This window comes from Cygnus olor, chromosome 6, assembly GCF_009769625.2.
Source record: "Cygnus olor isolate bCygOlo1 chromosome 6, bCygOlo1.pri.v2, whole genome shotgun sequence".
Classification (NCBI taxonomy): Eukaryota; Metazoa; Chordata; class Aves; order Anseriformes; family Anatidae; genus Cygnus; species Cygnus olor.
In genome coordinates this window covers 35,144,994-35,170,466 of record NC_049174.1, presented here as the reverse complement: position 1 = coordinate 35,170,466, position 25,473 = coordinate 35,144,994, and the positions used below count along the sequence as shown (strand labels likewise).

The following is a 25,473-nucleotide window of genomic DNA, read 5'->3' as shown; positions in this document are numbered from 1 at the left end:
AAATAAGAGCAGTGAATGGGCCACTTCATGTAAAACAGAATTTAAAAAATCACAGAAGCTTCCATTTTCCCTCACCCTTGGATGGGACCCAAATCCTTCTTGACGAGCCAAATCCCGTCTTTTTCACACCTGGTGTCCTGCTGGTGTTTTATTTTGCTGTTGTGATACTGCAGAGAGATAGAGCTCCTAATTTGCTATTTGAAACCTACAGGTGTCGATAGGAATCTTTTGCCACTGCAATATAGCATAGATTTCTACAAATGGTGAGAAAACCTCAAGATGAAAATTGCAGAGACTTCCTTTACTAAGTAGGTATCTTGCACGTTTGGGAGGTGATATTTATTTCAGTATTAAAAGTAATGACTGTCACTTTCAGCGTCAAGTGTCTGGGGAAAGATGCTTCTGTTTGGGCTAGGAAAAATGGGGGCGAAAAGAAGGTATACATAACATTTCTCAGTCCCTATTACTTTGCATCCAAAATGAGTAACATGAGAACTGCTCATGTACTACATATACGTCAATGAACTCAGTCTGATAGTTTCCATACTTTATCTTTCTCTAAAAGCAAATAGTATCATTTTAAACCCAGTACCATCAAGCTCAATCTCTTGAAGTGCTAAACAAACTAACGCTGTGGCTGCAAGAGCTAACCGTCAAGTTTCAAGGGATAGTGATGGTCCGCAGTTTCTGCCTCCCCCATTTCCCTAATCTAATTGTCAGGGAAAATATACTTCAGATTTCAGATTCGTAGAATTAGGTGTTCCTGGAAGCTGCCTTGGCAGGAATTATGCTATAAAACCAGAGAAAAGAGGTGAGATAGTGAGGTTTTATCTGGGAGGTGGCTCTTACTAACTATTCTGATTTTCTGCAGGTACATATATTATCTTGTCTGTAGCTATGAAATGTAATATCGTAAGTAGGAAGTCTCATGAAACTTCAGACATCTCTGCATAGCCCTCTTACTGCATTCATTTATAGCAAAAAGTAGACTTCAAGAAACCTGGAAAATTCACTATGGAGGACCCTTCCTGTGTTGCTGCTGGGTCTAGACAGGGCTCAGCACATAGATCCAGTTTTGGTTTATATGATCTTTGACTCCTGTTTCTTAACATCACACACCATCCTCCCAGTATAATATATATATATTTAATATATTATATATTATTACATATATATATATAATATTATATATATATATATATATATATATATATATATATAAACCCCAGGTGAGCTCACGTTTCTGTTACCTCCAGGAATGCCTCTTGCAGTGCACTCTTCAGAGCTCATGCCCTGACCTCTATAGGTAAAAAAAGAGAAAAGAGGAAAAAAAAAAAAAAAATAGAAAGTCTTAATGAAATCTTTCCAAAACAGATTCATTATCAAGCTCTGTAGCTGTGTGTGCAGGAGAAGGCAGAACCAGTTTGTGTTTTTTATAAATTTCTGGTGTGTGTCACAGCCATGTTAAGTCCTTCCCTTTTTCTGTAGCATGTCAAATTAATTTTCCATGAGCCAAATTATACAATTTTGAGGTTTTATACTTAATAGATTTATAAATTATTTTACAGCAATGCAGAGCTTGGAAATTAAAGCAAATATTTGCTATAGTGAGCAAACAAGGTAATGTGGATACATCTCTGTCACCTGATGATGTATTTAAGCTGTAGGCATGCTGCCTGATCAGTGTTTTGTAAAGAGAACTTCATACAGATGGATAAAGCACAGGTGTAAGGGGTAAAAAAAAAAATTAGTTTCTTTCCTGTTTTAGTACTTGTCAATTGTGTGAGCTCACTGCTCAACACCTCAACTTCATCAGCTCTAAAAATACCTTACTTTCGCTCAGTGCTTTGAGAAGGATGAAAATTAATGAATATTTGTTATGAATGACTGATTAGTGACAGTATTCTTATTAGAAAAACTTGAAAAGAGGCTTAATAAATATCATCATTTTCATTCCTTTTACCCTGTGATTTTCCTGGCTTTCTTGGATCACTGACTTCATTATGTGACATTAGAAAATGTATTCTAAAACCAGCTGCTAATACAACACGTGTCTTCTGCCTTACTGTTTCCATTTCTGTACTTCAAACAGAATGCATTCCCATTAAAATTAAAACAAAGATCACTAATGTCCGGTGATCTGTTATGAGCATTTACATTCAATTATTTTTTTCTATAAATAGCTAGTGTTTTCATACCAAAATACGTTTGTGGTGTGCAGTTAAAAATAAAGAACAACTTGATCTCTGGGTTTTCTTGTATCAAGACTGGTTTTCAGGGGAGGGTTACTTTTTGGTTTTATGAACTACTTCCAGGGCACTTTCTGTTAAAATGGATAGGAAAATATAAAGCATGATTTTATGACTTCTCCAGGCACATGATCAGAAAGATGGAAGCCCCTGAACTTTGGCATGTTTTGTTTTTCTGCATGGCAGGATGCATACTTCAGCAATGTATGCATATGTAAAGACAGTCTAATGACTTTGAGTGTTTCAAAAGTAGAACTGCAGGGGAAAAGTTCTTTTGTCTCTGCAACAGGTTGTGTGTCCTATATTGTGAACCTGGGAACTCTTAAACTTACCGTGAGGGAAGAAACTTCCTGGGAAAGCCACAGCTGCAGGAGATGCTCGTACAATGCCTGGGAGTACCGGGGTTAGGTATCGCCACTCCTCCAACACACCACACCACTGTCTGGCCACTGGCCTACCTACCACCTTCATTCTCTCCTGCTGAAGCTTTTTACCAATGCATAAAGAAATAAATAATTTTCATAGACAATTAAATAGCTGTTAGAGCAGGGAAGAGAATTTTTGTCTGTCATACACGATCATACTGGTTCTGTTCTTTATTTTTATTTAGTAATAGGAAGAACAAAAGCTTCAAAAGGAAATGTGGGGATAGGTTCTGTGACGTTGCAATGGGTGCATACAGATTTGAAAATCACCTCTAGTCAATAACAGATTTAACCCAGCTAGCGGGCTGTCTGTCACAGTATGGCATTGTAAACTCTGCCTTTTTAGCAGAAAATTTTACATGATACCAAAATCATTGCTTAATAAAACATTCAACCAAAATTCTGAATGAGGAATAACGTAACCAAGAAACAAAATAAATGTCATGCTCTCCCCAATCTACACTTCATTTTGATTAAAAATTTCCTTACCTTTTAAATTGTCCTTAGATTTTCAGCTGTTATGTAGGTATTGAAATGAGTCTTAGCTTTTCTGAAGCATAGTTAATAGCATGGTGCTCAGATGGTAATTTATTTCCTGTTTACAGCTGTCTGATACTTGCAGATCAGATGTTCCAGCCTAGACTTGGAGTGGCAGAGCTTGAAGAGCATGTTTTGAACATACCCTGTCATACTTAATTGAGTTCAGCAATAGGACAGCCTGCATTACTATTTTAATTAAAAACAAAACAAAACAATAACAGCAACAAAAACAACAACAAAAAGAAAAGTTGTTATTTTGCTTTGTAATTAAATACAACTACTGTGCATCCTAGTTCAAAGTGCTTCATTCCCTCTAGTCACTTTGCAGGGATTTGGAGTTCAGAACTTAGGTTGTGAATTCTTGTTTGATTCTCACTTTCCCCAGCGATGAAGACGACATTTCAAAGATGTTTAGACACGGAAAGAAAGCAATCAGGATTTTTGAAAGCAACTGCATCCCTAGTTCCCTGGGGGTTATCTTTTATATTGCCAGGGTTTTCATTGGGATTTGGGCACCATACCATCTTCTGTACTGATTGTCAGTGCTGCTCACTCTGCCCGTCATGCTTTGACAAGTATGCACACCCAGGTACCATCAAGAAGCAGGCTGTATGAAGCAATTACTGGTTGCTGAACATAGCAACACCTGTAAGGAACATAAAGCAGTATCTTTACTGCCCTGCTCTTTTCCCTCTTTTGGAATAAAAAGTGAAAAGCCCAGGAACACATCTTTTAACGAGGTAAGAAAGGAAATAACTGCTTTGAGCAGGGGGTGCTTTGTGGGTTCCAGCCCAGGCTATCTACCACCTTGTCACAGGCACCAGCAAGCAATTTCATTAAAATAGTGCCGGAGATTTTAAGGTTATTCACTGGGGTTTTGTCAGAGGAGGACAATTAAGTTGAAACAAAGTGGGGAAAAAAAAGCCTCAACTTAATTTGTGCTCCCTTCACCTCAGGCTGATTAGAGTAAATTGACTGCCTTTGCAATTAATGTGCAAAGTAGATATTAATTATTTTTCTGATGGCAAATAATGTATAAATATAACAAAAATAGTCTTGAAATATATTTTATTAATTATGCCTGTGGACTGTTGCTTTCAGGCAAACAAACAACTCCCCAGCCCTCTTCCCCAAGACCCCCAAGGCAGTACTCTGATCCACTTCCCTCTGACGTCGGTCTGTGTCGAGTTTGGTTTAAAATAAGGAAATCAAACCTTCCTGCCACAGAGGCACACCATGATATGCTTTCAGACTTGAGGGGTTGTCTGCCTGAAAGTGAAGCTTTTCTTCAAACTGTATCACTTGCTTTAATAAAGGCAATCTCCGCTGATCAATCTTGCTCTGGTTTGTGTGGCTCCATTCCCTGCATTGGGGTTGGAAAAAGAGGTTTTCACCTCCTTTTCTGCTGCCACCACAGCATGTGTGACATAATGTGCCCTGCATTATTATTGGGGTTTATATTGTCTCTTCTATTCCTAAAACAAAATTTAATTTGCTAATTAATAAAGCTTCTTAGTTAGTTAGTTTTAAAATGCAACCGGTGTGTCTGGTGGCCTGGAGGCCAAGGGGCAAGGAACTGCTTGAGTGAGTTAGTGACCACTTATGCAGTGCGCTTATAAAGCCCATTAGACTGGGTAGGATGCATCATAAATACGTTATCATATTTCATATATTTTCAGTGACATGAGCTATAATTGTCAGATATAATTGTCAGATTTTTGAGTGTGAAAATGTTCTTAGCATTGGTATTTAAGTTTGTGAGGTGGTTTGGAGAGCTCAGCTATCAATACATTGGTTCATGCCTACGTAACCTAATTACTTTGAACATTAATATAATCATATAGTTGGCAATAAATGCATATTTATTCCATGCTTCTGCAATTGTTCATGCCTTTTTTTCTGATTTAGTTATGTTCAGGAATCATCTTCCTCTTTAAATCTGTTCAGGGTAGGTTGGTGTTTGAAAGAATTTATAGAGAAGCAGGGTATGCAGGGATCATCTGGGTACACTGATTTTTCCCCTCACTACATACATATATGTATATGTAACTTGTCCACTTTTTCCCTGAAATAGAGTCTTTTTTGTTGTTACATACTTTGGTGACATTTTCCTCTGGCTAGTTGTTTTGTGGTATATTTTTTTTCTGGGAGGTGGGAGATACAGCTAAATCTCATCAATTGTTTCTGCAAACAAAGATATTACATAATGTTGTGGTAATACATTTTACTGACACTTGAAAAAAAAAAGGAAAATGCAAGCTGAACTAGCTGCCGTTGCTCTGGCCTGGGTGACAGCTTCAGTCACTTGCTTAATTAATTTCTGAAATTCAAAATTCTGTAATGAGCATGCTAAGTGTTTTACAGATGTGACATTTCTATAAAGTACTTTGTCATGATAGCACAGGTTTTCACTGTTCTTGAAATGAGACAAGCTTCATGTGGCAAATAGTAGTAGATGACTGAGTAACTAAGGATTGGAATGATGCACTGAAATGAAATGAGAAATTTCAGGCCAACAACTCATGTTAAAAAATAATAACATGAGCAAAATTTGAGCCATCTTTCAGATCTTTCAAATTTCAGACATGCAGCACCACTTGTGGTAATTATCATCTTCCAAAAAAATCTCAAACCAAATTTGTTAATTGTGAATACTAACGATTTCTCAAGCAAAATTCAAAAGAACAAAGGTAACATTTGTAGTCCTTCAGAAAGCTGAGAGAACACAATTCTCTCCGAAGTTGCCTATGAATACTTTGTGAAAAAAAGTCCGCCAATTTGGTTTGCTGGTATTTTAAAATCACAGTGTTTATTTATTAGCAACATCTTAGGTAGCATGGTTTTGGTTGAGATTTTTTTTTTTTTTTGGAAAAAATGGAATAAACAATAGCACTGTATATTTCAAGACAAAGCGGGGAGTACTGTTATAGTCATTTGTAAAACATTCATCCTAGGAATAGTTGCAAATTTTTTGCATGAATGGGAGATAGGAAAGGCCACTAAAGAATGTAAATTACGTTAATCCCCCTTTGTCATAAGCAGTAACAATTCTTTATCAGTTTTCAAGTTATTGTAAGAATAAATTTTGGTTGTCTACAGGCCATTCATTGAACAGCTATGAACATACACACACACAAAAACATTTTTTAACTTGACTGTCAGGTTCTATGCCTGTGGTTTGTAGATATTGGATCTTTATCAGTATTGTACCAAGAAAATATCATATTTTGTTTTCTTCCTGAGGGGAAGTTGCCATATTAAGCTTCTCATATTTTCAGTTGATTATCAACCCATGAATGAAATTTAACTCTGACTGGTTGACATTAATACCAGTGCTATAATAAAGTATAAATTTGGATAAAGATATAATACCGTATTTTACTTAAAAAAATTCAACATAAATCGAAGATAATAAATGTTTGTCATTCTCCTGTAAAATAATAAGAATTTTGCAGTACTGTGTTATTCTCTTCCAGTGTTCATAGCTTAGCATTAACATTTACAAAGACATGAGTGAAAGCTGAATATTCTGATCTTTGCCTATCAAATCACTGCTCACACATGAAGAACAAAAAGCAATTCCCCCCTTATATCCCATTCATAAAAGGTGTCATTAGTGAGTAAGCCCTACCCTAGAGTCATTCTGTAACTCACGTCATAATATTCTATGTTGCTGAATATGAAGCTCAAAAAAGATTATTCAAGATTCATTTAGTCTCCACTGAAAATTGTCAGGGAAGACAAGAGTGTAAGCTATTGAATGCAAACTATCTCTGACTAGATTCCCAGGAAAAAGTATTTTGTGTGGTCAGCTTTCAGAAGGTTTGTGTATTTAGCAATTCCAGTGAATCCAAGATTACTGGAAAACCTTAGGATCACCCAAACAACCTATTTTTCTTATTATAGCTTGGTTGAGGAAAAGAAAAGGGACAATGTTGACGATTCCTGTATTTAAGCAGCTGCATGAACGGAAGAGTTATACATTAAATTTATGAGTATGTGATGGAAAGTTTTAGTGAAACAGAAAGAAAGATGTAGAAGTATCTAAGCTCCCCTTAGAAGTACTGTAATTATTGTACATCTGATATCCTAAATAAAATAAATCCACCTTTGTGTTAATGCTCAGCTGTAGGAAGCTATTCTCAGCTTGATAAGGGGCATGAAATGGTTTTGGAAGTCCCCAGTAAATGGGGGAATATTTGGTTGCACCATTATGTTTGGCTGCAAAAAGCATCTATCACCGCATTTTAATATTCTGGTTGTCATCCTGCTTGGAACTGCTCCGGCCTGTTTCTGCCTCTGTGGCTGGGCTTCTGTCTGCCCTAACTCTTCTGTTGTGAAAATTGTGCTGGGGAAGCACATGGTCCAAGTGAAAAGGGCTGGACAGCAGGAACAGGGATGTAGATGCATGTGGCTCCGCAGAGCTTAACTACTTTTTCTTGACTTATTAGCTACATGCACAAATAGCATTGCATGTCATTAGGCTGTAGTTCATAATGTAGTTATTGGTGGACAGGTGGCTTGCTTGTTTTGTTTGCTTGTTTGTTTTTAAGCAGGAAATCAGCGGATGTTGCAATATTACTGTGACTAAGAAGTAAGCAGCATCTGGTACTTTAGGGTTTTTATTTATTTTTTATTTTTTCCTAAAACTAGTGGGTTGCTTGCAGAGTAATGAAAGACTTTTTTTTTTTTTTTTTTTTTTTTGGGGGGGGGGGGGGGGGGTTATAATTTACATTTCCAGGAGGACATAATGACTCAAAGCAGATACTCTTCTCTCTAGGCATGATTTTATGACTCTTGAGTAATTTCTTTGGAAGTGGTGAGCACCTGCTATTCTTGGGAATTTTGACATCTGAGTATATTTGGACATTTTTCAAAACCTTAATCTACAGATGCAAAAACCTTTAGCACACAATGTGTTATATGTCTTTTCGTGTCTCGTCACTTTTCATATGAGAGCACCACAACTGTTCCATTCTTTGACTAATGCATGTGCATGAGAGCACCATGTGTACCATGTTTCGATGCCCCTGCTCAACTGAAATGAGTTTGAGCATCAAAATACACAACCTCCATTAATTTTCACTCCCTTGTCAGTGTTTATTATGTGTAGAAACATGTGTATGAAAATGTATAGAATCTTTTTCTCTTGTATTCTTCACAGCATTCAGTAATAGTTTGAGGAAAATGTTATGAAAACATTTGCTAACTAAAGCAGCATACACAGTCTTTTTTGGCCCGTTAGTATTTGTATAACTTCTCTGTCACAGTGGAGATATAACTAGTAATGTCATAAGTCACCAGTGAGCTCTCAGTTGTGGCAATATTTGGAAGTCAAAATTGAAATCTTTCTGTAATTTATATATTTGTGTTTCAAATCAGCATTCATGATCTCTATAACCTGTATTTATATCAGTCACTTTTCTAGCAGTTTTTGTATTAGTTCTAGTAATTAGGCACTAATTATTAGTAGTAATATAAATAATACTGCCTTCCTGCTATGACTAGCTGCTGCAGATTAAAGGTTAAGAGATCAAGGATGGAATAACAACAGCAAAACACTGGAGTCTTTTCCATGGTGGAGTACAACCAATTTACTAGTCATTTAACCAACATCAAGTTCTTTTTTGTAACACCTTAAGAACAATAGATCAGAAAGATTTAAAGTCTTTGATCTCAGAAGAGATAAAATAACACAAATACAATATTTCCAATTGACTTTCAAATATTATGATTCCCTATAAATCATGTTTTTCTTTCCTTTTTTTTTTTCCTTTCTATTTACTTGATAATTCCTTGTCTATGATCTTTATTTCAGACCAGCTCTTGTTTTTGTTTTTAATTTAACTTGTAATACAATTTTGGGGACAAAATGACTTGCTTAGTTGGCAGTTAATGGGTAAGATGAACTGCCTGTTTTTCTTTACGAGCTGCTAAATGCCAAGGGGAGGCATGGCATCAAGTAATTCAGTTGTCGCTGACATAAAATAATGCTCTAGCTAAGAATCCATGGTGCGGAGCTTACGGGCTCTGCAGGCGTGCAGAAAGATGTGCCATTAACAAGACTTGCACAGCCTTGTTAACTTGCAGCTTCTGAAGCAATTTCTCCAGCAGAAGATACTTGGTCAAAACCTCAGGAGCTAGGACAAGTTTTAATGTTCACGTTGTAATTTATTACCTTGAAAAGAATATATATATTAAAAAAGGATGATCTCTAAACAGAAATGTGGAAGTGTTGGATGTGAATCTTATTTTTATTTTATTTTGCACAGCTTGTACATGTTTTTCTTGGTGAGCCTGAGTACCTCCTCATTGATGCTCACAGACTGGAATAATCAGTTAGATTGGAGTAATTCCCTAACCTGTAATGTCTAGTGCGTTGTTACAAAGGAAACCTGCATATGGCGATAAAGATCTGCCCGTTGCTGTCAAATACAGACTGTCTCTTGTATTCTGGGCCATGCTGAATAGCTATGTGCACAACGGCAACACAGCAATTCATTTCGTTAGCCATGTTTGCTTCTGTAGACCAAATGTGAGATGCATTTGCTCACCTTTGGCATAAGGTGAGATTATTAACATGTATAAAGATTGCATTGAAGTATAGTTTATATGTTAATTAATACATATATATGTTTAAAATACATTTTAAAGTGTAAATTTTGTCAAATTAGTTATTGTACAGCATGGCCTGTCTTTATCTGAGATCATCTTCCACGTTGGTGTCATTGATTATATTTAAAGCTTTAATCTAAACATCAGGAGCTGTGAGGTCAGTGGTATTGAAGAACTACTATCACAGGCCCTTAAGCACAGCATTCTAGATGTGTCTTCTCATCACTGTGGTGAAAGGATGCTTAGAACCACAGTAGTATTTCCTACAGAAAAGCAGTCAGCTTTCACCAGTCTACAACTTTGTGACTTCCAGAGACAGAAACATATAACTGGGTTAGAAAGCCACTGATACGTTCTCCATTTGTGAATTCCTTCGAGAGAAGAAATTCGACCCTTGCCGTGTACAGCTAATTTATCATTACTTGAAATCATCAGTTTTAAAAGCTGGGGTCTGAAGCTTCAGGGACCTAAAGACTACACCTGTGAGTATAATCCTAGCCTTTCTTCACGTTTGCATGCAAAGGAGGAGCCCTGAGATTCCTAAAGCGTGCGAACTGGATTTTTGATTACTTTAATATAATCCTCTGTAATGATGATTATTGTAGCATTTTCTGTATGAGATAGATGAGACAGTTTCTCAAATGCCAGCTGTTACTGACATTTAGTCTGGCATAGGTCATAAAATACCAATGAGGGAGAACTGTTAAAATTTATTTTTCACATTAATAATAAATATTTAAATAATATTGCAAACAATATTTCCTTTTTCATTCTCTGTAACTCCAATATAAATAGAATTTGGTTAACAGAAATCACAAGTTTGAAAACCTAGCATTCTTAATTTAAAACAGAAATCTTTAGTGATTGATGTAAGTGATGTACAAAGTGTAACTTTAAATCCCAGACAAACTGAATATTTAGTTTTGCATTTTGTACTGCTAAACAGTTCATAAACCTAAAATTCCTCACACTGGATTGAAAGGGTCGTGTCTCAAATTCTGAGAAAGAAAAGCCCCTTCAGAAGCAGGATTATGTTTCTGAAATAATAGCCCACTGTGTCTACACAACCATTTTTAAAAAGCTGGCTACTACCAGTGCTGTCCTGATTTGTTCCTTAGCTGAATTTAGTAAGCTGTAGCACACTCCAGCCTGTTAGCCTGAATTTCACCAGGCTGGAAGTCAGGCACACTTTCATGGTTCTTCTTTCTTCTTTTTTATTTTTATTTTTATTTTTTTTTTCCCACAAGTACTAAACAATTAATGAAACTTAATGAAACTTTTTTTTTCTTTTTTTTTTTTTTCCCCAAATCCTATTTTTTAACAGCAATTTTCAACATTTTCTCTTTTCAGCTAGGGGAAAAGGCTGTTTACTGAGTTGAAGAAAAAAACAGTCTGAGTGCATATAATAATATATAGTGAAAAATAAATAGCTTCAGGAAAAGTACTGTGTTCTGGCTATTTCTCTGAGAACACTTCAGTACAATCCTAATTAAACCTTTGAAAATAAGTCTTTGAGTGTGCATGTTCTGCTATGTACTTGTTTTCATGTAAGTATTATAAATGGTCAAATTGCACCATTTTGTTGTTGCAGAAATCATTCTAAGCAGAATAATATGAAATATTACACTGAAAATAACTCTTTAGTTGATTTTTAAGATTATGTCAGACCTTGAGTTTCCAATGAAAACAGAATTTTAATTTTCTCTGGCAAAATTATTTTACTGTGTCTTGTACATCTCATAAAATACAGAGCAGTTTAAAATGACCATCTAATCCTCAGAAATAATTAGTTAGGGTAATCCAAGAACTGTATTCATCATCATGTTCTCTCCATGCTCAGTTATAGATTTTAAGTATATCTAAGAGAAGTGTGTGCATGACTTGGGTGTAAACACATATTTGATGAATATAAAAGTCTGTGTGTGAAATACTTTGGGGTTTATATATACTATTTTTAAAAATTAAAAAGACTTTTTGGTATTATTTGTCTGTCGTGTCTTAAAAGTCTGCTTGAGTGATTATAGACAGCCGTGTTACAGGACAGTTTGAGTGTTTTTAAAAACTGAATTTTCCCAGTGGATCAACATAGTAATTTGGCACAGCTGGTTTCTGATAAAATGGGAATAATCAATGGTTCTTCATTCTTACTTTAACTGATGAGTTTGTAGAAGCACATAACTGGACAAATTAAATAGTAATGTTCAAGGGCCTTAACGAGGCCTTAAATACATCTGCAGTGTGTCTCGCAATTAAAAATAACATTTATTAAACCTTTGCACATTTTTATGAAAAAAAACAAACATTGACATAGACATAAAAGACATTTGATTGACTTCCTAAAATTTGATATTTGGAATAAATTTTCAAAATACAGACAACATCGCTTTCTTGAGAAGAAAGAGAATATGTGATGAAAATGCACCAATGCTTTACAAAATTATTCAGGGTAATTATATTGCTTCAATTAAAGGATTCTGAATTGTATTTAGCCAGAATAGCAGATAAAACAACTTTGGGGTATGCTAAAGGATGCAGCTTTTCAAGATTATGTCTTATCACTTTAATCTTAATATTAGTGGGGGAAAACAAATTTAACTATTGTGGCAAGAATGAATGTAACACAAAGTTTCTTTTCATTTTTATTCTATAGCAAAACTTGTGAATTGAGTTTCATTTCTGTGGGCGTTTGTCTTTTGATTTATTGCTGTTGTATTCCAGATGTGCATTTTATAGCACTTACAGAAATTCACACCTATTCAATCATATGTGCAGCAAGAAGGAGAACATAGTGGGCTGCGTATGGGTTTGCTCCATATTTACTTTCTGTGTGAAGGATAGCTTGTGAGAGAAATTGAAACTGTGTAAAGATGTCATAAGACAGAAAGTTAACTGTACATCTTACTGTCATATATTATTTCTGCTGCACTCAGAAACGGTAGATTGGAGAGTCACTTGCAGTTACCACCCTGCAGAGAAAGCTTATTTCAGTGGAAAATGAAGGATGAAAAACTTTTTAAGGGTCATTATGACCTTTAAAAAATGTATATTTGGTTGTCATTCCTAAGAAAAAAGAAAATGAAGGCTTTTATCCCCTCAAAAGTGGAAAGGAAAGGATCAAACATGATAAATTCTATGCAGGATTTTGTCCTGATAAGGTAAAACAACAGGCAAGCATACAACTGAAGCAATGTAATAAATCACAGTCCTGAGTTATCGTGTTACATTCACTTTATAAAGTTTCTGAACATGCATATTTCTGTGTGTCTAAGGAAATGTTATCGAGGTGTTCTCTTTTTTTTTTTTTTCTTTTTCCTCCTGCCAATGGAAAACAAATTTTGTTTTGTGTTAGGTCTGTTTCTAATGATGGACATTAGAGTAGTAGAAAAACGTAGTTGCAGTACTTTTCTCCTGCATTGTGTTGCTCTGTTCATTAAGAACCAGACGGATTATCACAATTTGTAGCCACCTTTGCAGTGAACCGATAGGATTTTAATCCCTTCCCAAATTCACACCTATTTACCCCGTTCCTTGCTCAGGCTTCTGTCTGTGTTACTGCAAATAAGAAAACCTTTGCTTGAACTGGTGCTTTCTGTGTAAAAAGAAAGGTATTTTATTACAAATGTTCCCCCTAAGGCTTTTGGTTAAGGTTTTGCTGGTTTTGCCTATGTTCTGTTGTGGAACAAATGGTGTATTTGAGCTAGGCTTTGTGCAGTGCGAAGGAGTTGTCTAACTGAGCTTTATGTCTATCTGCAGTTCAGCACTTTGCTGCTTTCCGTGTGGCACTAAATCTACAGCTCCCTATGAGAAGATACTATTATTATTTTACTATTTACACTCATTACTATGAATCCAAAATATTACAAACACTTGGAATGTGTCTTCCCGTTATTTTACAGAAATCATGGAGGAGCTGTAATAGAATTTCGCTCCTATGAGCCCCAAAATATCCACCCAACATTTCATTCCAAAAACAGCTACAGAAGTTAAAACATGTCACTGGAGAGCCTCCTGGTTGCTACCCCTGCTAAAATAGCATGAATTTTCAAGGTGAAGTTATTCTTACAGTGATGGATTTTGCATTGTGCTAGGGAAAAAAAAAAAAAAAAAAAAAGAGGGCAGGAAAAAAAAAAAAAAGTCCAAATCCAAGGGGCTTTTGCCCCAAATGCCCCAAATGTAGCAATTGATTTAAATATGATGTGTAAGCAAGTACCTAAGACTTGTCTTGTATGCTAACAGCCATGGCTCGTTTACCACCATGTGTTAAGTCAGTGTGGCTGATTTCTTTTCCTTTAGATGCTGATGAAAAAGAGAACTACTGAGTCCAGGAATGAGCTTAAATGTCAAAAAGGAAAAAATGTTCCTGTACCATGCTATAAAACATACTATTAATTAAGTGCAATTTTATTTAAATTAAATTACATCCATTTAGGTTACGTGCAGAAGAAATCAGATACAAGACTACATGACTACAGTCCCCTTCTGAGCATACAGTAAATAGATCATCTGATACCACAAGCTTTAGTTTACAAGTGGAGCATCCCACAGATATTTTCATGCAGTCATTTTATTTAATTAGTTGATCACCTCTTCTGAAGAAGGTTCCCTGTTCATCGCAGTCCCCATAATTTTAGTTATCCTGCAATGTATATTGTATTTACAATGTGTCCTAGAGTGTATCTGGCTGGTGCCAATCAATTCCAAAGGTCTTCTTATTAGTTTTAAAACAGGTTTTATTATTATTATTATTATTATTTATGTTATTAAATTTCATCCCATTTCTGTTACTCCGATTCAGTTTTGCCCATACCATAATCCCTCCTCTAAGTGAGAAAAAAAGCCTATAACTTGGCATCACTCAGACATTCTAAAGAATAGAGCTAGGTTTTTTCATTAAGCAAGATTTCTCCCGAGATTAACAGAATATCTTAGTAGCTTTCTGTCTTGATAATGATCATTTCAATGTAATTTCTGGAAATTAAATACTCCTCTTTCAACTCGTAGTTCCCATTGAGATATACTGCAAATCTTTTCCTTTAATCTGAATAGATCTGGTCCACGGCCCTAACTTTGTCTAAGAAAGCAGCCTTCTCTCTGTATATATTATATTAATTTACACCTGCTAAAACTTCATTGCAATTGACTCTGCCCCATGAACGGCCAAGCTCTTTGTCATTCTTCCTTCAAAATCTGCCCCAGCAGTTCCCATCTTTTTGAAATTGAGCTAGTGAACCTGTAAGTACTTCAGAAGAACATCTTTTCTGGTTCTTCAGCTTAAGTAGAATGTGCTATCTTTTAAATGTCAGTGCATTTGTAATCCTTATTTTTTTCCTACCACATAGTGCTTATGCTAACAATCCCGTATCTCTGGTAACAGAAAACCAGAGGGAAGATGTGGAGGCAGAAGGTGGTATTTTCACTGTCATTTGACTGCTATGTGGCATCTGCCATGGGTTGGGCCTCACTGACAACACTGTAAACGTGAGCTTTAGGTAACCCTATAGGATATGGGAGCAGAGGAAAAACCTTGAGTGAAAACAGCCTATCAGCTACTGGGAAAGTTGTGGAGGTGTGGATCCCTTTGAGACAATCACAGAGCTAGTGCTAGTCGAGTCAGTCAGGCACTGGGAGAGTTTGAAGAGGTCATTCGAGACTTGGGCTTTCTCTAACGGCTCCTAAAACTGAGAGCATCTGGAGTGACTCAGGTGAGAGGACAGGAAGAGACTGGGATACCCCAAGAGAGAATTTAAGGCACCCAGGGCTCCCCCAGCCTTGCCTCGAGGGTAGACACTGCACAGCTGGGACTGCTTTGCTACCCAGCCCACTCATTCATTAAATCACAGTGTGCTATCAGATATGCGATAGTTTGTCCTGTTTGAGCATTCCTGAAACTGTGCTTTGCTTGTCCTCATGAGGGATTTAGGTTACTGTATGATAACACATTTCTGTTCCAGAGATGCATTGAAGGAACACCTGAGGTTTAAGAGCCAACTTGGGAGTTAGAGGAGCTATAAGAACTACAAATAGGCTGGCTTGCAAGTTGTCCAGGGAACAATTTAAAGTCTGGGACCTGGCAGCTGAATACATAAGCTTCTGGACATGGTTACAAGTGTACCTCTTTCCTATTACAAAGAGGAATGAGAGATTGAGGAGAGTAATAAAGGACGAAAAATAATGATGTGAATAAACTCAACTGTGAAGCGCAGTTGTATGTGTCAGGAAAAAAAAAAAAAAAGGCAAATTGTTTTATCATACCATGCATTGTTCCATACATTGTTCTATTTTTCTTTGCCAAAGAGTTGCAGAATTGTGAAATTTTGTCCCCCAGAAATTGTCTGATTGTGCTATCCAGTATATGGCTTCTTAGGCGCATAAGAAGTTAAGATTTGTGCCATTCAAATGGCCAAATGTAGCTTTACGAGGAGCACATATTTCTTTCAAGGCTAATGAGATAGGCAGATCATGAATGCTGTGACTGAAAGCTTGGAAAAGAGAAGTAAGTGGCAAAAGAGAAGTTGGGGGAAATAAACCACAGTGATAAGGGAGGCATATCATGTTTTACAGCTGAAGAAAGTAACTGTCTGGGTCTGAAAGGAAATTCCCATTCAGGACAGACATCTGTCAGAAAAGAGCAGCAGGCCTCTTGAGGCCCATCTTACTAGTTTGGGGGCGGGGTGTGTGTATGTGCAATAAGGAAGGGAAGGTGAATCTTTGACCACTGGTATGAGAACAGAGACTGGGAAACTCACTGTTACTGTTGTCTGGTGATGGCATTCTTCTTTAAATTAAGTTTTATTTGGTAACATGACTTTATTGTTGTTTTTAGTTGACGGGTTTGTCATTTGAGGATATTTTGAAATGTTACAGAGATTTTGTTGTTCAGATGGTGAAGGAGTAATCGCCGTGTTTTCCTAGCTGAAATCAAACTCTTGTTGGAAAAACTCCAACCATAAGTTTTTAAGACTTAGCTGTTCAGTTATGGAACGGGTTACACTCCATAGCCTGAAGAAAGTCATCTGAAAACTGGGAAATCAGCAGAGGGAGGAGGATGCATGTAATAGCTGGTGATAGGCTGACTGTAAATCAGCAGTGTAATAGAGCTGTGAAAATAGCAAATGCCATCCAGTGATGGATGAATCTCCAGCAGATGCAGAGAAGTTACGATGCCTTTGTATAAACACCAGCAAGCTCCTCTCTGGAACACCGTATCCAGTGCTGACCATGCACTGGTCAATAACATGACCTAAAATTGTAATAACTGCAGAGAAGGGCAACATAAAAAGCCTGCCTTATGAGATGAGACAGACTGACTTTGTTTGCTTAGCTCTAGCTGCTCAGTAGACAGTGGAAGAATTTGATTGCCATCAAGAAACACATTCAGAGGAAAAGACAGGTGGAAAGAACTGTTTAAGCCAAACAAGCGCGTTGCAGAAATCAGTAGATTATAATTTAGTCTTGAAGAAATTGTCATTAAATTATTAGATGTAGATTCATACCCATTAGAACAAACTGTTCTGGAAGAGAATTCTGAAAGAAGCATTGGGACAAAACAGCAAAATAATGAGTTTGAGAAGTTTGAAAAAAAGAGTAATATTTGATGCTTGCAAAGCACCTGGACTTGATGAAGAATATAACCCCTCTTAGTCTTAATTACCAATGAGCAGAATATACGTCTTGTACAGTTTCAAAGAGCTGGGAGATTATTCAGAATTTCCATGCATGAAGAAGTCTGGAACTCTCAAAGAATAACATGCCTTAAAAAAAAAAAAAAATCAATTTAATGCCAACATTTTTACTATTTTGTAGCTGTCCCAGACAGCATCCTCATTGTTAGTCTCAGGAAATAAAGGCTGTAATCAACACAGATCTCCCTGTCCCTGTTAGAGCTGGTCCCTCAAGGTCAGTACTAATGCATAGTGCTTGGGTTGTACAGGCAAATGCAAATGGTATTCATGCTGAAATTGCTCTGTGACTTGATAAAAGATTTCACCACCCTCTGCTGAAAATGGATAAGCAACTCCAGCACCACTTGTGAGCAGGAGGATTAGTCTAAGTTGCAATAAATACCACTACAACGCATTTTTGAGAACTCCCAAGGAAAGGAAAGACAGTGTAATTGTGGGTCAGCTTCATGTGTTACAAATGCAATTCTGATTTAAACTTCACTCCAAAAATCTGTACTAGTATTAAAACACAGAATTGTATTTCAAGATTACATGGTAAAGCACCTAATTTCCTTAATTTAATTTTCAGTATGCTTTGATCATACAACGGCAGTTAGGCAATTATTTTCTTGTTCTATCTTTTGCCTCTACGTTAAAAGATAAAGTTTTATTACTGTCAGCCTCCAGGAGAAGAGTCATTATTTTAAAAATAAAAAGTATGTTATTTACACATTAAGTCATGATAGCTGCCTTAGCACAAATGGTGGTAATATAAATCAGATATTTAGAAAAGTAAGAAATGAACTCCCCATCCCTGAAAGGTGGACAAGCAACTTAAATTAGATGTTCTTTACTGTATGTATTTTTTTTGACATACAGTTTTTTTTTTCTGATCTAAAAAGAGATCAGTTGTAAATGGCCCAGAGAGAAATAGTTGCAAAAGGCAAAGAATTATCATTTCTAATTTGTGAATTAGTCTGTTTTCTGACATCATATAGAAACATTAATCTTGTGTAAGAATACTGTGCACTACGCAATCAAGTAAAGAGTCAGCTTGAAGTCAAGCTTCAGGTCTTTGTAGCTGCTCTGTGTATGTATGTATATACATAAGGATCTATATATACACAAACAGATACATAGGTGTGTGTGTATATATATGCATATGTATACACGTGTATATATGTATGCAGAAATATATACAGATGTATGTGTGCCTGATCTCAGCAACAACACATTTTGGTTCTGTGATTGCAAAATGAGCTTTGATTTGAATAATTGAATCTTGAGATATAAAGTTCCATTAAATAATCTACATCTGATCCCCAAAAGTAAAGATTGTCAACTAGAGTACATGTAATACTTCAAAAACTTATTTTAAATGTAATAGGTATTGGTCTTGTTATTGCTGATTAAATACATATACACACAGATATATAGTCACATAATTTTTTTGGCTGTTTTCATTCCAAATGAAATATTTGCTTTGCAGACATAATTTTTACTTTGCATATCATCTGTAGCGTGCACATTTTGATTATATGGACCAGAATGTTAAGTGTGTGTTTTTTTAAAATGCTGTTAAAGTACAGCTGGGATACAAAATTACAACAAAGGACGAGACAGGAATTCAAAAGTATTTTGATTAATCAGATTCCCTGTCAGGAATGGAGTTATCCCTCAAGAATGTTATAGGTAAAGTTTACTCTGCTTTATGGCCTGGTGATGGACTACTTGACCTTTCAAATTCTCCTCAAGTCCTACTTTATGATTCTGTGATCAATTCATTTTAACATTTGACAGCTGCTGTACCTACACATAATTCTTATGCCTTCAATATTTTTACTGATGTTCTAATTTGTGTATATTTCCAATGAAAAACTTTTTAACTACTTTTAAATTGTATTCTTATTTATTTGAAGATGTTAATAATAAAGGACATGGGTCTCATTTGGCTATCTAGCAACCATGTATTCTTTCTAGCTTAAAACGTACTACAATGCTGAATTTCTATGAGATGTTACAAGGCCATAAATTACTGTTTTTCAACATAAACACACCTTATATGGTGTTGATGCAGTGTTATTACCAGAAATGGTAATAACTAGGAGATAATTAACTTCATTTGCAAAACAAAATCCTGATTCTCAAGGTAGTTTAAGTAACATTCCCTCTGGAATCGTATTATTCTGTATAATATGTTAAAGTCGTGACAAGATTGTCTTTTATAGCCAGTGCAATTTAGTCTCACAAACAGTTAATCTTGTTAAAATATTGTCAGGTTAATCAGGATTGATTTGTGTGTACTAAATCCACTGAATTCTAATCAAGGATTGGGTTGAGAAGCTTCAGTAGGAATTTTTACATCTTAGATAGTTTCCCATTACTCTTAATGGAATGACTCATTGGATTTGTGGAAACATTTTAAAGCTTTTTTATAGTTGGTAGTCCTGTCCTGAATATTCCATGGTGATATATATGCACTACAGACTAATGCATCTTTAGAAATATATTTTCAAAAGCCTGACAGTGTGGATCATTGTATTTGTGATTGCATACATCTTGTATGCAATGAATTGTTCTCCAAACCATCTAAGTGCTTCATGGTTTTGCCACTCTTTGGTTCTTGTAACTATCTCGCCTTTTTTTATTATTATTATTATTTAAATAAATAGTGGATATATAGATATATTTAACATACTGTTATAGTCTCTGTACATATGTATACTGACCATTTAAAAACAAATCGAGTACTACATGAGGGGTGTATCTGCTGTCAGGAAATGCATTTAGAACTTCTGTACATTCCGCTTTAACAAAATGCCATGTAGTTGTGAATTTGTTAGAGGATATGTTGAATTTTTTGTTAATCACTGCTGATTGTCAATGTAGGTTAGGTACAGCCCCTGAAATGACAAAGAATGAAAACTTATTTTGCACAGTGCCACCAGGAGCTTTGCACTATGATCACACTCTTTGAAACTTATAACATTTTATTTTCTTTCTACAGAAAGCTTTTCTTTACAGACTACGGGAATGTTGCCAAGGTTGAGAGATGTGACATGGATGGAATGAACAGGACATGGATAGTAGACTCTAAAATTGAACAGCCAACTGCTCTTGCACTAGACCTCATCAATAAATATGTGTACTGGGTTGACATCTATCTGGATAATGTGGAAGTTGTAGACTATGAAGGGAGAAAGAGACATACAGTAATTAAAGGCAGACAAGTAGGTATTTATTTGAAAATGTAAGAAAATGGTATCAATAAATGAACATACATAATGCTACCAGAGTAATTTCAGATTTTTTTTCTCTTTTTGCTTCATATGCATTAGACATTAAAAGAACCAACTACATGGTTTATTTTCTACAGGTTTTTGTTTTTAGCATACCTTGCAACTTATAGACAAATTCAGTGCTTCATTAACAATGCACCATGTAAGTCAGTCCTCATTGTAAAAGACTTCAGGAGAAAAAATATGAGGCAATGGAAATATATTAGAGGATAAATTATTAATGTCAAGAAGATATCATGGCCAATTCAGGAAGGGAAGACTAAGAGGCAGAAAAATATTAAAGAAACGGGAGAATAGCAAAAGGTATTCACCTGTTCTGACCAATCAGGATGCCCTTAAATCATATTTTGTAGATGGCAATGGTGGTTTTCCCAGTTGATTCAGATGTTCAGAGTCATAAATACAAATGCTAAGACTGTATGAGTTTTTGAACAGGAATATATCAATCCGTTATTATTGTTTCAGGGTGGAGAATGGAATAGTAGGTAGCAATTCCACACAGGCTCACGGAAACTGAGGGAAAATTAGCAAGGACCAAACAATTCCTGATTGCTACACAGATTGTTAGAGCTGGTGTGGGTACATCTGCTTCTCCCTGAGGTTAAACAGGGTGTGCAAAAATACATGCAGATACCTATTTACCTATTCTGCTGTAATTCTTTATTTGCTTCCAGGTACACACTGTTTACCAAAACACAAATAATTAGCATAATCAGCAAACTATTCTAAATAAATTTTAGGAATTAAACTTTACTTCATAAGTACAAGCATATCAAAAGGCATGCTTTCCAAATGATACAGCCTTTCTGATTGATAGCCTGGATGGCTTTCAAAGGACTATTCTTTGTAGCAAGCAACATTTCCAGTCATGCATAAGATAGCTGAAAATCTTTATGAGAAGTAAAAACCACCGAAATGAATAAATTAAATAAAAATTAATTAAGGCATTATAACGTGCATTGTAAAAAGAGTCACATTGTTAATACTGTAAATATAAAGCTCTCATGGGAGTTAAATAATAAAGCTTTAAACTGTGTGCAAATGGTAATAGGAAAGAAAGAGGATTATAACGCAGAGGAGAATTCAACAATTTGGTACAGATCCATCATTATTTTCAAGTCTGTTTTCTTTTTTATCTCTAGTCTTACTCTAATTGGATTGAATTTCTATTGGGTCTTAATGAAATACTTCAATTGATTTCAGTTGTTTTCTTTTAAATGGCTAAAAGCAGAATACAATGGCAAGATTTGGTCAGCTGGGGGTAATTTCCAGGAAGGACTGAAACATTTGATGGACAACAGGTTTTGGATCGTTTTTGTTTTTGTTTTGTGAGGTATGTCTGAATTTGGGAGTAAATGAGCGGAGTAAATACTTTGTGGTGAATAATTTATTGATTACACTAGTAAGATATTCAGCTTGTGAACATCTGCCAACCAACTCTTGCTTTCAAAATTGCTCAATGAGGTATTTTAAATATTCCAAATCTAGAGATCAAGCATAACCTCTAGATTATTGAACACATCATATCTGAGCTGTTATTGGCTAACTGACTAACTAAATTTAGGTAATTTTTAATCAGCATGCCCATGCACATCAGAGATGAATAAAATCTTAGAATTTGTTTTTTGAGAAACAAGCAGTAGAGTGTGATGACAAGCATATTCAAAGCTATCAAACAAAAGGAACACAAGTATAGCGAGGGAAACTGTATATTTATTTATTTACTTTAAAAAAATGTTCGGATAGACTATCTTGCATGATTTACCTGGCTTTGATTATATCACAATGAAAAAATACATTAATTGAACTTATAAACTGTTTTAAATATCTATATTTACTACATTTATTAGTTAATGCTAGAGAATATTAGTTAATAATATTAGTTAATATTAGGTATTAATAGTTAATTAACATTAGTTAATACTAATATAGGCTGTTGCAGTTAACACAGTATGCAGGTGTTTTTAATTTAAAAGACACAGAACCAGGGAAATTCAAAGGCTAAATGAATACAGATTGTTAAATGTTTTTATTTTTCTTCCTTTCTTGTACGAAACTTTAGTAACTATAAACTTCTGATTAAAAGAGTGTGAACTACATTTGTAGTGTAGTTTGCATTTGTTTTTTACTAATTTTATCAGCATACCGAGAAACTCCTTTATACAGTTTTGCCACGTACATTTCACATTATTACTTGATGTTTATAAAACATAGATGCACCTAAAATATTCAGCTAAAATAATGACCTTTTTTTTTTCCTCTTTTCCAGGTTAGGCATCTTTGTGGTTTGGCAGTATTTGAAAACTATTTATATGCAGTTAATTCAGATAACTTCAGCATTTTACAGATAAATAGATATAATGGCACCGATGTTCAGTCTCTTACTAGACTTGACAATGCTAAAGGAATCCGTGTGTACCAGAAACGAACTCAAACAGCAGGTGAGATAAAAATTCCTCTTTCTAGGAAATGTAAACCGAGTTAATAGGTGAATGTGTGGTGAAGAGCATTCTTCCAGAAAGATGTCTCACAAGATGCAGTGAAAATCTGACACTACAGCAGAACTTTCTGTGACTTCTTCATCTTCCTAGTCTTCTGTGTGCTTCACTGCCAGTTTTCACACTTCCCTGACCTCCTCTCACCAGTGGTTCCTGAGCATTCAGCTTGGAGAACTGCCTAAGAGCCCTGGTTTGTAAATTCTCTGGCTCCACACACTCAGCCTTTCAGAATTTAACACTCAAAATTGTTAGGTGTCCAATACCACCAAGCTGGTTGGGTATCCGACCTTGGAGATTCCTGGTTTCTCTGGACCTGCTTGAGGGAGTCAACATTCCTTCCCTCAGTCTTTGGAGTTGTCAAAAAGAATGGAGATGTAGTCAGGTAGCCCTCCAACCTGTCAGCAGAGTCATTGGTGAGACAGGAAATTGTTGTTAAGTTTTCCTTGGCTTTACTAAATACAATCTTTGCCTTTTCTCAAAGAAAACTTCATTTTAGTCTATAGTGAAAAACTTTTAAAATCTCAGAATTTTTGGTAAAATAGCAGTTTCTGAGGTCCACAGTCCTCAGGTTTGACTTGAATCATAGGTCTGATTGCATAACTTTCTGCACTCAGAACATCAGTATGATTTGTGGGCATTTTGCACAAAGATAATAAGATCCAAAATATTTACAGTGATAGTTTTTAAGCATTTTTTTTTTTTTTTTTTTGATATGACTGATAGCAGTAAATACTAGAATCCTTGTCATGACTGCTGGGATGTAAAAGCTAACACACCAATTCTGGTGATTAACATCAATGTTATTAAACAGCCTGACTGCTTTTAGAGAGGTTTCTGAAGTGGTAGCAAACTATAACTGATTGGGTGAACTAATTTTCACCCTGTAGCTGAGGGCATTGATTTTGCAGATGTCAGCATCTGAAGGAGGCTGCAAAGACTCTCTTCTTGCTATAGGCCTCCCTCTTGTACCCCTGAGGGAGTCAGAGAGGTTGAGTATAGGAGAGACATGAGCACAGTGTAATCTTTTATTACATCCTGTGATTAATCTGTTCCTCTTGCCCTTTGTTCACTCTGCAGCTCCTTTTGTTTTGAATGGACATGTTTGTTGCTTGTCAAGATTTGCTGTAAAGGCTGGCTGAACTTGGTAGAGTTTCTGTATAACTTTAACAATATTGATCTTAAACCACTGGATTACTTTAAAAAACAAATGAACAACAACAACAAAAAAAAAAAACTGAAAAGCTTGATCGGAAGGAGAAAGAAGAGAAAAGCAGTTTTTGATCTAAAATACTGTTGTCCTCTTCTAAGTCAGTGTAGTAAATGCAAAATAGAATGATTGTGTTTTTTTTTTTTCCTGATCAGATTTACCTTAGATAATTTTTAAAAGTGTATTTGATATATTAATCTGCTAATTTAGGGTTCTGCTTTAGTTGGATTTCTGTACCATCTGTTCAAATATGGGAAAAATGCTACTTATTTTGTCCTTTAGTTTCTGCACAGTTGTCTCCCCCAGAAAGGTGCTGTCTAATGTTGTTGAATGAATAGTGAACTGGAATGGGATATTTGGCATGAGATTCACTCTGCTCTCAAACAAACAAACAAAAAGAATCAAACAAACAAATAAAGGTAAAGAAAGTCATCTATCCCAGCAGAGTGCTGCCCAGCAAATGACTCTACAGAAACTCATTCGGAAAGGAGTTATCCCATACAGCATTGTAGGCTTGATAGGCACAAGATGGTCCTTTGGATATATGCATTTGTCCACTTTGGGTATCACCTTAAAAAATCCTTCGTTTGTAGTTATATTCTGTGGAAAGACTTGCCATGACAAAAAATCCCCTTTTTTCCCGTCTAAATTTTTGACATGTTGATGCATATAATTATCTTACTTTAACTGGATTTCAATCATGCTGTTTTTCACTCATTGTAGCCAGAAGCCATGCATGTGAGGTGGACCAATATGGAATGCCAGGGGGATGTTCGCACATCTGTCTGCTCAGCAGCAACTACAAAACACGGACTTGTCGCTGCAGGACTGGCTTCATCTTGGGAAGCGATGGCAGGTCATGCAAAAGTATGTTACTGAAATCAAACAGTTTACTGAAATCAAACAGTTTGCCAGATGCTATTTCAGGGCTTAGTTACTGTGTTATTTAACATGAAATCATTAACAATGGAAATCACAT

General features: G+C 35.7%; 1 protein-coding gene across 9 annotated transcripts in view; it reads left to right on the top strand.

The window, feature by feature from the left end:
• Positions 1-25,473, top strand: part of LRP1B (LDL receptor related protein 1B) — a 684,970-nt gene that overhangs the window by 402,463 nt on the left and 257,034 nt on the right. For all 9 annotated transcript variants that reach the window (XM_040561328.1, XM_040561327.1, XM_040561326.1 and 6 more), the window contains 3 exons: positions 20,498-20,720; positions 23,059-23,230; positions 25,218-25,361. In XM_040561328.1, coding sequence (XP_040417262.1) covers positions 20,498-20,720; positions 23,059-23,230; positions 25,218-25,361 — 539 coding nt within the window. The remainder of the gene's footprint in view (positions 1-20,497; positions 20,721-23,058; positions 23,231-25,217; positions 25,362-25,473) is intronic.